We start from the raw sequence: 15452 nt of genomic DNA, 5'->3' as shown, positions 1-15452 counted from the left end.
AGAGGGACGGTGTGTCTGAGCCTCTGGAGAAACTGTGGTCCGGGGACCCCACTCCCCTGCTTGCTGTAGTGGGGCCTGGCGTTCGTGGCACAGTTGACAGTTTCATCTTTCTTTTCCCTCGCTCCCGCTCTAGGCCTCCATGAGGAAGTAGACTATTCCGAGAAGCTGAAGTTCAGTGATGATGAAGAGGAGGAGGAGGTGGTGAAGGATGGAAGGCCAAAATGGTAAGGAGCCAAGGAGTTGCAGAGCCGCACGCTTGGGCTGTCCGAGCGCCCATGCCTGTGTACTCCTCGGTGCCCTGGGGCAGGTCAGCCGGTGGGTCTATTCTGTGGCCATAAGGACAGCAAGGACCTATACCAGGTCTGCCTGCAGGCATGGCGCTGCCTGTGTGCCCCACTTGCCCCGGCGGGTGTCAGCTGCCCGTCCTGCCGGTGGGCTTCCTGGGGTCGTTGCCAGAATGGCCCCGGAGCCAAGCATGATTGGGTCCTTGGGTGCCACTTGCCCTTGTGCTTCAAGGTCACTGGGACAGGACATGTGAGGGGACAAGCCCATGCTTGGGGGCAGTATACTGAGCAGTGAGTGCTGGACCTGGAGTGTCCTCCGTGGAGGGGCACTGGGCTCATCAGGTTTGGCTTTTTGGTTTTTTTGTTTTGTTTTGTTTTTGATTTTTGGGCCACAATTGGTAGTGCTTAGGGCTAGTAGTGCTTGGGCTCTGCGCACAGGGATCACTCCTGACAGTGCTCAGGGGACCGTGTGGGATGCCAGGAATCAAACCTGGGACAGCTTAATGCAAGGCAAGTGCCCTCCCTGCTGTACTATCGCTTTGGCCCCTCTCTGGATTTTGTTTGTTTTTGGGCCACATCCACAGGGCTGGAGCGATAGCACAGCGGGTAGGGCGTTCGCCTTACAAGCGGTCAACATGGCCGACCCGAGTTCGATTCCTCCGCCCCTCTCGGAGAGCCCGGCAAGCTACCGAGAGTATTCGATATGCCAGACACAGTAACAACAAAGTCTCCAATGGAGACGTTACTGGGCCCGCTCGAGCAAATCGACGATCAAATCCACAGTGCTCAGGGGTTACTCCTGGCTCTGCACTCAAGAATTTCAGGGCACCATATTGGATCCCAGGGATTGAATCCAGGTCCACAGAGTGCAAAGCGAGCTCACTACCCTGTGTGCTATCTCTCTGGCTCCTTTTCTGTCTGTTTTAGAGACTCATTTTACTCATGCCCTCTGGAAAAGACCCCATATAGACCAACCATCTTCTTTTTCTCATAATGCCAGTGATTGCAGCTAGTCCTTTACTGCCTTCACTCACTATTGGGGGGCAGTGGGGCCAGCTCATACAGTGTCGGGTTTGAGTCTGGGGCTCCCACATGTGCTGCAGACCTTCAGGCAGTCTCCTCGTGTGGACTCAGGCGTGGCTCTGCCTGCTGGGCCCCTGACTATCTGAGACGGCCATGTCTAGCCTGGGGGTCGCTGTTGACGCCAGGGTGTCTGCAGAGGAGCACAGCCCACCCCTTTCTGCTCACAGAGCCCTCCCAGGGCTTGTTGGAATCCCCCTCTCCATTCTTTGCTTCGTGCTCCCTTGTGGCCCCTCTGGTGAGGCAGCTTTTGCTATTTTTTGTTTGTTTGTTTTTGTTGTTGTTGTTGTTTGCTTTTTGGGTTACTCCTGGCTCTGCACTCAGGAGTTACTCCTGGCAGTGCTCAGGGGACCATATGGGATGCTGGGGATCGAACCCGGGTCGGCCGTGTGCAAGGCAAACGCCCTACCCGCTGTGCTATCTCTCCAGCCCAAGCTTTTGCTATTTTGAGGAGACTGAATTGAGCACAGAGCAGAGCTGATGTCAGGAGGGGGCCCTTGGTGTGGGAGTGCTGGGACAGATCCCGGAGCTGCTCCCCAGCCTCGCCCCGGCGCGCTTCCCACGGCGGGAAGCAGGAAGAGGAGTGGAGGCGAGACAGCCCCCCCACGCTGTGCATGCGAGTGTGGCCTGGCCACTGGCACTGGCATGCGGGCGGGCCTTCCTGCCATGTCCATCCTGGCTCCTCCATAGGAGCAGCAGCTGGGCAGCCCCCGTGGGTTCTCACTTGTGTGCTGCAGGGACACTGATACCGGGCCGCTTCTCCTAGGGACGGCTGGGAGCCCGGAAGGCAGCGGCAGCTGTCCATGAGCTCCGCAGACAGTGCTGACACCAAGCGTGCCCACGAGGATGGGAAGGACTGGGGCGATACTGCAGGTGTGACCCGGCTCATCCGGAAGATGCCGGAGCCTCAGCCACCTTCGAGGAAGCTTCATGGCTGGGCGTCAGGCCCTGACTGCCAGGTACTCAAGCACCGGGGTGGGGGGGGACGCGTGGCACACATGGGCACCGGGCTTAGGGGTTGCCTTGCACACAAGGCATGGGCAGAAGTGTCACTCTTAGAGCTCATAGCAATCTTGTAAGAGTGGGAGAATCGCAGCCTTGAGCAGGCGTGAAGTTTCCTGAGCCAGCAGAGCATCTCCGCACAGAGGCAGCACTCCTGCTCTCGGCCAAAGTGCTCATCATTCCACAGGCCCCCAGGCTTCTGCTCTGCCCGCTGCCCACCCCCCGCTCCTGGACAAGTGTCTCTGTATCTGGGTAGTGGCTGCCTCCTGCTGCCTAGCTCTGCTGTCTGTCCTGTTCCTGTTAGTCCCTGATACTTGGGGTGGGAGACAGTCCTGTGACCTGTGGAATGTGCTTTGGATCAGCTTGGCGCGGTCCTTGTCAGTGATCAGGTTCAAGGCTTGCTTTCTGGATGGAGTCCCGGGAAGTGCTCCCTAACACTGCAGGGGCAGGGGTTCACTCTGCTCTCTGTAGCAGGGTGCCTCTGTGTATGCTCCCCGAGTGGGAAGGATGGAGCCAGGTGGTGGGAAGGTGGCCTTGAGGCTTTGAATATCCTGTTTTTATCCAACTGCTCACTGATATCTCTTTCAGTGAGTTGTCAATTGTTATTGGAAGCTTAGATCACTTTGGCCCCCAAATCACCCCTTAGGTGTTCTGGTCACATGTGTGCTGTGGGAGTGGCCTTTTCTGGTCTCAGCAGAGGTGGGGGGTGCAGTGGCTACACACGCATCCCGCCTTACCACTCTGAGTTGTCTGTGCGTTCCTACACGGCCCTAGCTCCAGGCCCACGGGAGCTGTCTCCACTGTCTCTGACCTGCTGGATGTTGAGTATTGTCCCCTAGTGGCCCTAGTATCCCCACTCACTGGGGCAGTTCCTTCTCTGGGACAGGCCCCACATGCCTACCCGGGGGGACCCGCACCTTCTGGCTGGGCCATCTGTGCTTCTGAGGTGCTGGCTGGGATAACCCCATTGCGGGTACGCAGCCTGCTCTGCCCTGCGGGGCTCCAGGCCTCCCTTGAATTGTCACCTTTGAGACTTGCCTCATGGGGCAGAGACTAGGGCAGGAAAGTTGTTAGTCTGAAGACTCGTGCTACCACTGGCCACTTGCAGTGCCCTTTCCAGAGATACCTCCCATGTCTCGTCTTCTCAGATGAAAAGGCCCTTACGTTCGGGCTTTTACTGGCTCCGAATCACGTGCCAAGTATGGGGCCAGGGTGAGGAGGCCCAAGCGGAACAAAATAGAGATAATGCTACTCCTGGAAATTACCCTGCAATTCACTCAGATTGTCATTCCTGTGTCCGGTTTTACTCTGATCTGCTGATAACAGCACCACAAATTAACTGTCTTCAGTTCACAGAGATAAAATCTCTATAATTGTATGCATCCAAATTTCTATAGAGATAGTTGCCCTGCAGATCTGGAGCGGTTCATCTGTCAGATGCAGCTAATTCAGGCAGGTTGGGAGGGCGGCGAGTGTCCTCACGAGGCACAGGCCCTTCGGCTCTGCTCGTCCTCATAGGCAGGGCTGCTTCCATCGATGCTTGCAGGGAGGGCTGGCAGTTCAGGGCTCGGGCCGAAGTGCAGAGCTGCACCAGAACCCTCATGTGCTCTGTCGTGTGCTGGTCCTGATTCTGCTGTTCCACACCTAGGGAATTGTGCAGTTCAGGTTCCTCTGCCAGGTAGCAAGGGACACCTGGGGACAAGGACCAGGTACATGCCAGCTGACATTACTGGCAGAATCACGAGAGCCCAGCTGTTCGAGGTCAGAGGCCGCTTCCTGCATCACCGAGATGCCTGTCCTCTGAGGCCTGTGAGGAGTGGCTTTGGGAGAAGCACATTGCTCAGTGGACGTGGCACCCGTTGGTCTGTGGACTCACAGGCAGAGGGCCTGTACACCGGAGCAACCAGAGGCAGGGCCGGAGCCAGAGACCAATGGGGACGGCGCTGTCCTTGGACACAGCCAACTGAGTTTGATCCCCAGCACCCTTTAGGGTCTCCCGAGCCCTGGCCAGGAGCAATCACTGAACACAGAGCCAGGCATGAGCCCAGATCATTCCTGGGTGTGGCCCCAAAATCGAGGCCCTGAAACTTCCTTGTCCGGTTTTGGACCCCAGTTGGTCCTGCTCAGGGCTGCTCTGGTCCATGGCTGAAGGTGGTCCAGTAGTGTTCAGGAACCGACCTGGGCAGTTCACTCTTTGAGGTACCGCCTGCTCTAATTTATTTCTCTCGCAGTCCCATGTCATTGGCATTTCAGCAGTGTGAGCACTGTTTCAGAGCATCGGCAGCCCCGGGGGGAGCTGGCACAGTGCAGTGGACAGCAAAGCAGAGCCCCACCTGGTCCTGCTATCTCTGCTGCACTGCCTCAGACTGGCCCCGGGTCCTGGCTCTGACAGTGGGTTGTGACCAGCTCTTGCTCCTGGCAGAAGTCCTCTGCGGGCAGCATGTTCCGGCAGCAGTCTGTCGAGGACAAGGAGGACAAGCCGCCGCCTCGGCAGAAGTTCATCCAGTCTGAGATGTCCGAGGCCGTGGGCCGAGCCCGCCGGCGCCGGGAGGAGGAGGAGCGGCGTGCACGTGAGGAGAGGCTGGCCGCCTGCGCTGCCAAGCTCAAGCAGCTGGACCAGAAGTGCCGGCAGGCCCAGAAGGCGAGCGAGACCCAGAGGCAGGTGGAGAAGGAGGAGAAGGCGGCCCCGCAGGAGAACGGTCCAGCTGTTCACAAAGGTGGGTGCCGCGGTCAGCCCAGGCTGGTCTGCACATTGGGGTCTCCCCACTTCTTTGTGCGTGGATAGTCAGAGTGGTCACGAGCATCAGCCAGGGCCAGGTCTGCGCTCATGGCCTATTTCAGTGGCAGACCCGACCGCCACCGGCCCGGCTCTCCCAGTGCAGACCTCACTTTATCCTCATCCGTACACTTCTCTGGGCACGACCAGGGACTCGGGCACTGGGCAGCTTCTTGTTGCAGCAGGCGTACCTACTGGCCATGGCATCTCTGTCACTGTTTCTGAAGATGCCAGGGCAAGGGCCGGGCACCTCCCCTTTGAGGACCAGCAGCTTGTTGGGATGCGTGTTGCTGGCATCCGTGTGAAAGCAGTGGGCTGTCTGAAAGATGGCACCAGCTCCTGGCATTTCCTTGCATCAGGAACCTAGCCTGGGCAGAAACAGGGCTGATGTTAGCTGATGTTAGCTTTGCTCCCCGGAACCTTCCTCTGGGGCTCTCCTGGGGGTGTGAGGGTTGTCAGTGCCTTCTGACCTGTGGTGCTCCAGTCTCCAAGTGCAGTCTCCAGAGTAGAGGTCATGGACTGCTGGGTGGTATGCTTGATCGACCCTGGCCTCTGCCCTGGGCCTGGCTTGGCCTGCCTGCAGCCCACCACTCACGGCTGCCATGCGATTGCTTTGCCCAGTGCACAGTTGAGGATGTGGGTGGCAGCTCCACCTTGGTAACACTAGGAGGATGAGAAAGATCAGGGGCTCGGCACCTGGCTTCCTGAGCAGCACCATCCAGTGTAGCCCTGGTAGGCTTAAGCATTGCTGGAGAGGCTCTAAGCAGCAGTTGCAAACAAGTCAAAACAGGCAGAGGTCAACAGTTAAAGTGTGGCGACTGCATGATCCCCTGAGCTCTGCTGCATGTAACTAATCAGAACTAAAACAATTAAAAAGAAAAGTTGGACTAAGCAAGAAAGGGAGGAAGCAAGGAAGCAAGCTAGTTGTCTGGTACCGGTTAATGATTATGTCAGGCGTGCAGTCTGATATTGGCTAATGACAGTGTCAGGTGTTAGCACCTGTCTGATAGTGGTTAATGATTGTGTTGAGCATTCAGTACCTCTCCAATATTGTGCCAGGTGATCATCTGATATTGGCTGATGATTATGCCAAGTGACCAGTCTGATACTGGTTAGTGATTATGCCAGGCATTTAATCTGATACTGGCTAATGAGCCATAACATGGACTTTCTAGGGTAGGCACGTATGCATAAGGTCAGACACGTGCTTTGCACAAAGCAGACCCCTAGGACATCATGGCCCCACAAATACCATCAGGAGTGACCCTGAGTACAGCCTTGTCTGCCATTGTCACCCACATCCTGGTATTCGGCACTGCTGGGCATGACTGTGACACAGACAGAGCCATGGGTAATCTTCATTTCTCAAGAGGCCCTCCAGGAAACACTAGGGCACCGCCACATTCGTTCTGCCCTTAGGGTAGCAGAGTGGCCACTGGAGGCTGGTGCTATCTCTCTTCCTGATCGACCTCTCTCACGGGGTCAGAGCCCAAAGTGATGATGGTTATAGGAGTGCCGGGATCTTGCAGATCAGTGCCTGGGCCTGGATGCCAGCAGCCTGCCAGGGCTGAGTGTCAGCAGAGAAGCATTTGCCATGACGCAGGGAACACTGTGAGCTCACTGGGCCGTTTCTCTGCTCATTTGTCCTCCAGCGCCCCCTGAGTCCCCTGCCCAGGATGTCCCCAATGCACTTTCCGAAGAAGCCCCTGCAGCGCCTCCGGCTGTGGCTCAGAGTGGCAGCGGGGAGGCCGGTCCCCGGGAGGCAGGCTCCCCTGCCCAGGAGCCCAGCAAGTACCAGAAGTCCCTTCCGCCCCGCTTCCAGCGCCAGCAGCAGCAGCAGGTAAGGAGGGAGATCCATGTGTACCTGCCCTCTCCCAGGGAAGGAAGCTCCCTCACCCTGGCACCCTGGTGATGTGGGGGTCTACCTCAGACACACAAACCCTCTCGTGGGCTTTCCTGACACCTCTGGCCATGGCAAGGGAAGAGTATGCCCACTCCAAACTGCTGTCTCTGATCCAGGATCCCATCACGTGTAACGAGGACGGGTCAGTTGGGATGTGGTTTCCTGCCCCTGCTGTATTGCCGCCTTTGTCCCATCTCTGTTGGGGTCAGAGGCCTCGTCCATCCTAAGCAGCCCTAGAGCTGCCTGGGGCAGCCTTGACCAGCAGAGTGTCTACTGCTGGGATGGATGGGGCATGTGGACGCCACAGCCCAATGGTCACAGATGTTCCCCCTGGCTGGGGGACTGGCACAGGGCCCCGCCTCCCGTCCCAGACTCTCGAGCCTTCCCAGCCTTGTTTTTGGGTGGAGGCCCCTAGTAGCATCCCGGGAGCTATCAGCACGCCCGTGCCCTTGTCCCAGCAGACGTTCCTGGCCCTGTGGCTGTCATGGACGTGAGACTTGCTGCAGAGCTGGAGGCCCACAGTGGCCACCGTCTAGGGGATACAGACAGTAGAAGGAGTCTGGCCCAGGCTGCTCGGGCTGGGAGGAGGAACCAGGAGGGCTGGCAGTGCTCCTCAGTGGACCTAGGGTGCTCTTCCAGGGAGGCTGTGGGGCGCATTCGGAGGTGAGAGGGTGTGGCTCTTCCTTCTGTCCTCGGAGGGCCCGAGGATGTGGCGCCTGCCCTGGGCCCAGTCACACAGACTCTTGATTCTGCGTGTTCTGTGTGTAGGTTAGGGGCGCTGGTGTTGGTGTGTACCTTGCGTGGTAGACGTGGCAAGGGTACCCCGGGACCTGGCGTGTTATGTGTTATGGTTTAGTCGGAATCAGCCACCGTTCACAGCAACCCCCTTAGTGCACAGAGGATATCAATTTCTGGGGAGCAGGGCAGAGGGTTGTGGGGAGAACAGGAGATGCAGTAATACACAGGGAACATGTGTTCCGTTGCTGGAACTCAGGAGTGAGCGCAGGGGCGGCCCAGCCGCAAGAAGGCCCAGGGCAGGTGTGCCTGGTGCCAGGTCCCCAGAGGTGTATGTGACCTTGTGGGCCCAGAGCTTTGAAGAATGCTGGGCCCCATGTGGTAGTGGTACGTGTGTCAGACGATTCTAGACGAGTCCAGCACACCTGGGTGCTGGGTCAGGAGGGCGACAGTGAGCAGACCGAGCCTGGCACTGAGAAGGGGTGACCTGCAGTGTCCTGGCCCCCAGGAGGCCGTGACTCCCCCAGGCAGGTCTCTGGGGCCCGTGCCCTGACGTCCCTGTCTGCTGTCCCCCCAGGAGCAACTGTACAAGATGCAGCACTGGCAGCCCATGTACCCGCCGCCCTCCCACCCGCAGCGCCCCTTCTACCCGCACCACCCGCAGATGTTGGGCTTCGACCCCCGCTGGATGATGATGCCTTCCTACATGGACCCACGCATCCCTCCCGCGCGCACCCCCGTGGATTTCTACCCCTCGGCCTTGCACCCTTCAGGTAAGCACCTGGGGCACTGGACCAGGCGTGTTCCTCCTCTGACAAGACTCGAGCCCCTCTGGATGTGAGCAGCGGGACGCACAGCCACAGCTCCCCAAAGAGGAGCCTTTGCTTCTGCACCAGTTACATCTGCCTCCGGGTGGGTTCTGCTGTTTGGTTCTTTGCTTTCTCCTCCTCCATTAGTCTTTCCCAAGTTCGTTGGCCCTTTTAAAATGCAACTTTTTGCTCTGTTTTTGTTTTGTTTGGGGACCACACCAGGTGATGCTTAGGGGTTACCCCTGGCTCTGCACTCAGAAATTATTCCTGGTGGGGTTCGGGCATCCTATGGGATTGAATCTTATCCACTCCAGCCCCGTGGCTTCTAAGACAAGTTTGAAGATAGCGCTTTTTCTTTTTCCCACTTGGATCACACCCAGGGATGCTCAGGGCTGACTCCTGACTGGCGGAACCTGAGTCGGCTACGTGCAAGGCAAACTCCCCTATTGCTTCAGCCCCGATACTACATTTTTTTACATTGTACAATTCTAAATATTAATCTGCCTTTGTTTTCCCCCCTTTTGGAGTGTTTGGGACACACCCAGAGGTGCACAGGGGTCTCTCCTGGCAGTGCATAGGGGGCCATATTTGGAGTGGGGGATTAAACGGGTCAGCTGCACACAAGGCAAGTGCTTTAGCCCCTGTGCTATCTCTCTGGCCCCTGATTTGGGGCAAGTGATATGGTTTTTATTGAGACTTAGAAAGGAGATGTGAGGGAAGAGAGAGGAAGTGTTTGTTCAAGAGAGAACACGTGGAATAGAGGGAGAGGCGCAGAGACAAGCATCGAGACACGTGTTCTCGGGAGAACGCACTTGAGGAAAAGCCGGATCTTTAAGGGACCCCTCGAAGCAGAACCAAGGAAGACCCTTCGCCATTCCCAGGGACCCTAAGCTTGATGTCTCACTCAGTGCTCAGGAGGGTGATGTGGTCTTAGGTACCGGGGGCCGCGTGCTGGCAGGCTTGAGCCCACGTGCCTGGCTCCAGCTCCTGGTGCTGCCTCCCGGGCCCTTTGATCGTTTTTGAGGACTGCATTGGAAGTGTTCAGTAAGAGCTTCAGCATCATATGGTGTGGCTCTCGTTTCTGCTGCAGCTGCTTTGTGGAGAAATCCTGCCGTGTGTGGACCGTAGCTCAGGGCTCGGCCAGCGCTTTCTGCGCGCGACAGCTACTGACGGGCCAGGGTTCTATGGCAGGAAGGGCCTCTCGCCCAGCTGGTTTCCCTATGACGCTTCTGGCTGATGAGCCCCAGTCGGGGTTCTGGGTGTCCGTGAGATTCTCTGGGAAGGCTGCTATGTGGTTCTAATGTCTGCTTTTTTTTTTTTTTTTTTAAGCAGTCACAGGGATCTAACCCAGGGCCTCACACATGTCAAGCAGGTGCTCTTCTGCTGAGCTGCATCCCTGGCCTGGTTTTGGTTTTTGTTCTTTAAACACCCTTTGCTCTTTATCAACCTTAAGGTTACTTGAAGAGACGGTGTATTTTCCACATAGAGGCCATTAGTTAAATTTAGCTTGCTACTTGAGTTACTCAGATTTTTGTATCATTATGATTTTTTTCTCCACTCAACCATTTACCTGATGTGTTAAAATCAGTCTCTGCTTATGGTTTTGTTGGATCTAGTTGCCATGTTTTGCTTTATCTGAAGCCAACAGGTTTGAGACCAATGATCTTCCTGTGTCATTCTGTGTGCTCTTGGCTACTGGGCCCGCTTTCTTCTGGTTTCTGTCTCTCTGATACCTTCTCCCCCCAGCCCTTCCTGCCTGCCTCTCTGTTGCTCTTCTCTGGGGAAGTTCATCCTGCTGGACTGGTTTTCCCTGCTCTGGAGACTCCCTGGCTCCATTGGACTTGGGTTTAGTACTGGCCTTCTGCTCTCCTGTTGTCTTTTGAGCCATACGTGAGGTGCTTGGGGCCGAGGCCCAGCTCAGTCCTGGGGGACAGTCCTGGGGGACACTTCTCAAGATTGTGGTGACCGACCCTGGGGCTTCTGCTTTCACGTGTGTCCCCAGGACTGATGAAGCCCATGATGCCCCAAGACCCCCGGGGCAGCTCTGGCTGTGTGCCCCGACCTCTGAGAATTGCTCAGGCCCTGTTTTTTTCTTTTCTGTAATTTTCTTCCTCGTTTTGGATCCAGATTCTCCTGTTTATTTCTACTTCTGATGTGCGAAACGCAACATTCTGTTCTTTATCCTGTTTTTGTGTGTGTGTTTTATCTGGTGTTTAGGCCACACCAAGCAGTGCTCCTGGCCCTTCCTTGCTCTGTGCTCTGGGGTCAGTCCCAGCAGTGCTCGGGGATAACCCACCCATATGCAGTTTAGGGATTGAACCCTGCCGGCAAAGCACACAGGGGAAAAAAAAAGCCTGAGGTTCTCTCTCTGGCCTTGGCCACATTCATTTCTAACTTGCACCCTTGACCTGAGGCTAATTAGTATCTTTGGCCTGACCTTAACCATATCCTTGGTTCTGGTGCGAGGCTGGACAAGGCCCATCCCTGCCCCTTTAGCCACAGGCACAGCCCCTGATTCAGCCTTCTGCACTCCGCCTCTTCTCATGCCCGCCGAGCCCAGCAGTCACTGTCACTGTCGCTGTCACTGCCTTTGTCTGACCCACCTCTGCTGGCTCTGCATCTCTTCCCATCTGGTTGTTTCCCCTCCTTGGTGAGGCCTTGCCAGGACAGGTGTGGAAGCTGCGTCTCCTTGTCCACCGGCCGTGTGTCTGGGAGTGCGAGCCCAAGCAGGGCTGTGCTTTGTGCCCCACACGTCCCTTCCTGTGGCCCCTCACAAGCTTGGAGCTCTCTCCTGGCCTCCACTCTCTTGGCCATGCCGGTGAGCATGTCTGGGAGGTTTCGGAACGAGCCGGCCAGGACTGTTCCTTCTTTTTTCTCTCTACCTGCGTCTCATTGACTTGGCTTTATCTTCCTGTCCAGTGAGTTTAGATTTCAGGGCCGATGCATATCTACACAGATTTGTGGAGGAGAAGCTTGGGCTGTTCCTGGCTCTGTGCTCAGGGGTTCCTCAGGGGCCATACATGGTTCAGGGGAGCACACCTGTGTCACCATGTGAAGGGCAACGCCGTCCCCTGTCCCTTCCCTCCAACCCTTCAGTGACTGTCATAACAATCCCCTCATGCGTGTGTTTTTGTTGTGGATTTGTTTGGGGTTTTCATTTTCCTATAACTCACTGTGTTCAGGGGTCACTCTCCTGATGGTACCTTGTGACCCTCTGGTAGCAGGGGTCAAACTTAGAGGGCCTTGAAAGCATGCACGCAGCCCAAGGCCATGAGTTTTGGGGAGGGGTTTGTCCCTGGTCCAGGTTGAGCGCCCAACTCAGAGCTGTGGTCTCAGCTCCCCGCGGCCTCCCCCAGGTCTCTGGAGGGACACCACCCTGCCTGGGCAGCTGTGGGGCGTCCCCTGTGGCCTCTGTGGCAGAGTCTGAAGCAGCAGTGTCCAGAAAGCCAGGCGAGTGTGGCAGATGTCCGCGGCCTTGTTTGAGAGAGGGATGCTGCCTGCCCAGTGTGTGCTCTGGCCGCCAGGTGCAGAGGGGATTCCAAAAGCCAGACCCTCCACCTACATAGATAGAGGCCCACCAGACCGTCACCACTGACTGACTCCCCCAGTGGCTGTTATACAGAGGTGGGGTGCCCGGGTCAGAATAGCCAGTAGAACCGGGTGTCTTTCTCCTCCGGTCCTTGTCATGGCCTCACCGACACCACTTGGGCAGGGGTGCTCCCCTCCTCGGGGAGGGGTGGAGGGACCCTAACCTAAGCCCACGCTGGAGAGCCCTTGAAGGGAGGCAGGACAGTGTGCTGTGTGTGGGCGGGGGCGCTGCCCTCGGAGCGGGGTGATAGCGAGGCCTTCTTTGCTGTCCCCAGGACTGATGAAGCCCATGATGCCCCAAGACCCCCTGGGCGGCTCTGGCTGCTGCTCTGAGGAGCAGAGCTGTGTGCCCCCTCTCCAAGACAGAAAAGTGGCCTCCCTCGACCCCGGCCCCGTGTGGAGCCCTGAGGCCTACATGGCACTGCAGGGCGAGGGCTACTCGCTGCCCCACCCGAAGCCCAGCGACGCCTTGGCTATGGACATGCATGTCAGGTGAGACAGCTCGGCCCGCGGAAGCACACCCGCAGGAAGAACGTGCCCGTCCTGCGGGCCCCGGGGCGAGCGTGCGCGCAGGATGGCGTGAGTGCTTGTGTGAGAGGCTCTTCTCTGCTGCAGGACTGCAGGGGCAGGCGCAGGGGCGGGCGGCCACGCAGGGCAGGGGGGCTCCTTCCCGTGACCGTGAAGCCAGCTGGCCCTGCCGGCCCAGCCCCAGCCTCTCCGCCGACGCCCAGGCTCCAGCATGCTCTTGGCTCCCGAGGATGCCCAGCTGCTCTCTGTCTCCGGGGGGCCGGCTGCGGCCACCCAGCAGCCCAGCGCTGCCATCTTCACTCTGGACTCCAGGGGCCGCCGACCAGCCCGTGGCCCTGCAGCTCTGAGACCTGCTCAAAGATAGAGCCGATGTTGGTGCTTAGGTTTTTTTTTTTTTCTTTTTCTTTTTCTTTGGAAATTTTTTTTTTCTTTTTAAGAACTGAGCTCTGTGTTCAGCATGGAAACCAGGAACCAGGCTCCAATCCCATTGACTGCTTTTTCTGGTTCCTTTTCAGGAATGAAAGCTCTTACTCTGCCTCACCCGGAAGGTCCGGGGGCGTAAGTGCCCGGCGCGATCTCCTTGAGGACAGAGGGGAGGAGTACTTGAGCGCTTTTGCCAAGAAGGCCCCCGCAGACTTTGACAGCTGTGTCTCTTCTCAAAGAATAGGCCAGGAGCTTTTGTTTCCACCCCAAGAGAATGTTCAGGAAGCAGGTGCTCCTGGGGCTCACAGCCCAAACCTCAGGTGTTCCCCCCTGGAGCCTGACTTTCCCCCCACTGAGAAAAAGCCAGAGTATAGCAGTTGGGATGTTAGCCGCCAGCCCAAGGCCACTGACACAGCCGCCGGCGTGGAGAAGGAGGCGCCCCAGGAGGAGCCGTCCTTTCCTCTCTCCTCCTGGGGGAAGGAGGGAGGCACCCCCAAACAGCCAGCCCTGGAGCCCACATGGACTCCCGAAGCGGGGGGCGCCAGCAGCCAGCAGCAGGAGCAGCCCAGCCGCCCACGGAGGTCAGGCCCCACCAAGAAGCCTGTCCTCAAGGCTCTCAAAGTGGAGGACAAGGAGAGGGAGCTGGAGCGGGCCAAGCCGGAGGTGGGGGAGGAGAGCACCCGCCTGGCCAAGGAGAAGGGCGCAGGCCCGGGCGAGTCGGACGATGACCAGGAGAACGACCCCTCTCTGGCCAACACCCCATCGTCCCCCGTGGAGGAGCCGGGTGCCGCCCGAGCCTGTCTGGACTCTGAGGAGGAGAAGCCTGCCCGGGCCTGGGAGTCCCGGCCATCCCGGGAGCCCGGCGAGGTGCCCCCGACCAGGAGGAACAACTGGATCTTCATCGACGAGGAGCAGGCCTTTGGCGGCCGAGGGCAGCCCCGCGGCCGCGGCCGGGGCCTCCGCGAGTTCACCTTCCGGGGCCGGCCCACCGGAGGGGGCCTCTGCAACGGGGGCGCCCTCGGGGCGCGACCCCTCTACAGCAACAGCCAGAGGAGCGGCCGCGGCCGAGCACTGCGGGAGGCCAGCCAGCCCGAAGACTTCCCCCGAGCCAAGCCGCGGCGCCGGGTGGCCAGCGAGACACACAGTGAGGGCTCCGAGTACGAGGAGCTCCCGAAGCGGCGCCGACAGAAGGGCGCCGAGGCCGGGCATGAGGGCTCGCTGCTGGAGCGGGAGGATGGCAGTGCCCGCAAGGGCGACTCCCGCGAGTCCTGGCGCTCCAGCAAGGCCTGCCCCGAGGAGCCCTGCGGCCTGGACGCCAAGAGCCGCGGCCCCCGAGCCTTCGGGCGCGCGCTCCCGCCCCGGCTGAGCCACTGCAGCTACACACGGAGGACCTTCGTGTCCAGGGAGTCCCTGCACTGGCAGAGCAAGAGCACGGGCGCCTCCTGGCAGGAGTACGGCACCCCTGACCCGGGCGGGCCCCGGCGACCCGCCGACAGGGACCACCCCACAGACTCGTACCGGCATCTGGACTCTTTTGGGGCCCGGGCGCCGGAGGACAGCCGCCTGGACGAGCGGCGGGTCTTCTTCCCCGATGAGCCCGGGCCCGACGCGGAAAATGCCGAGAACCGGCCCTTCCGGAGACGCCGACCCCCGCGCCAGGACAAGCCCCCTCGCTTCAGGCGCCTGCGGCAGGAGCGCGAATCCTTGGGGCTGTGGGGGCCCGAGGAAGAGTCCGCGCTGCTGGCCGGCCCGTGGCCAGGCCAGTCCAAAGTGTGTCTGGGCAGCAAGAGCGGCGCCACGGGCCGCAGGTCCCCGGAGCTCGCGTACCAGAACTCGTCCGACCACGCCAACGAAGAGTGGGAGACGGCCTCAGAGAGCAGCGACTTCAGCGAGCGGCGGGAGCGGCGGGAGGGCCCAGGGGCGGAGGCAGACCCCCAGCTGGACGGGAGCAGCCCCGGGGCCGGCGTGGCCGAGAAGAAGGAGCTGGCCAAGAGGAGCTTCTCCAGCCAGAGACCCCTGGTGGACAGGCAGAGCCGGAAGCTGGAGCCGGGGGGGTTTGGGGAGAAGGCTGGCAGGCCAGGCGGCGGTGAGACGGCGCCCCGCTTTGAGAGCCAGCAGAGTGGGACGCCCTTGAGAGCCAAAAGGTAAAGCCCGAGCGCGGCCCCAGGGCCCGGTCCTCCCCGCGCTCCCGCATGCCTCGGCCCTCGCACCGTCGTCTGCTTCTCCTGTGCGTGCTGCTGCTGCGGTGGTGGTGGTGTGGCTGAGGAACGAGCCCGGGGCCAGTCCTCACCCAGAGCGAGTGCAGGGGGCGCCCGCACAGACCC

At 59.2% G+C, this 15452-nt stretch overlaps 2 protein-coding genes across 8 annotated transcripts in view; one reads left to right on the top strand and one right to left on the bottom strand.

The window, feature by feature from the left end:
• Nucleotides 1-15452, bottom strand: part of UCK1 (uridine-cytidine kinase 1) — a 212146-nt gene that overhangs the window by 168376 nt on the left and 28318 nt on the right. The gene's annotated exons all lie outside the window — the stretch shown is intronic.
• Nucleotides 1-15452, top strand: part of PRRC2B (proline rich coiled-coil 2B) — a 70489-nt gene that overhangs the window by 42408 nt on the left and 12629 nt on the right. For all 7 annotated transcript variants that reach the window (XM_056108840.1, XM_056108837.1, XM_056108835.1 and 4 more), the window contains exons 10-16: nt 134-224; nt 2131-2323; nt 4789-5083; nt 6795-6982; nt 8358-8553; nt 12453-12669; nt 13221-15272. In XM_056108840.1, the coding sequence (XP_055964815.1) occupies nt 134-224; nt 2131-2323; nt 4789-5083; nt 6795-6982; nt 8358-8553; nt 12453-12669; nt 13221-15272 (3232 nt within the window). The remainder of the gene's footprint in view (nt 1-133; nt 225-2130; nt 2324-4788; nt 5084-6794; nt 6983-8357; nt 8554-12452; nt 12670-13220; nt 15273-15452) is intronic.

This window comes from Sorex fumeus, unplaced genomic scaffold, assembly GCF_029834395.1.
Source record: "Sorex fumeus unplaced genomic scaffold, SorFum_2.1 ptg000233l, whole genome shotgun sequence".
Taxonomy (NCBI): Eukaryota; Metazoa; Chordata; class Mammalia; order Eulipotyphla; family Soricidae; genus Sorex; species Sorex fumeus.
The sequence above is the reverse complement of the archived record's forward strand: the minus strand, read 5'-3'. Positions and strand labels throughout refer to the sequence as shown.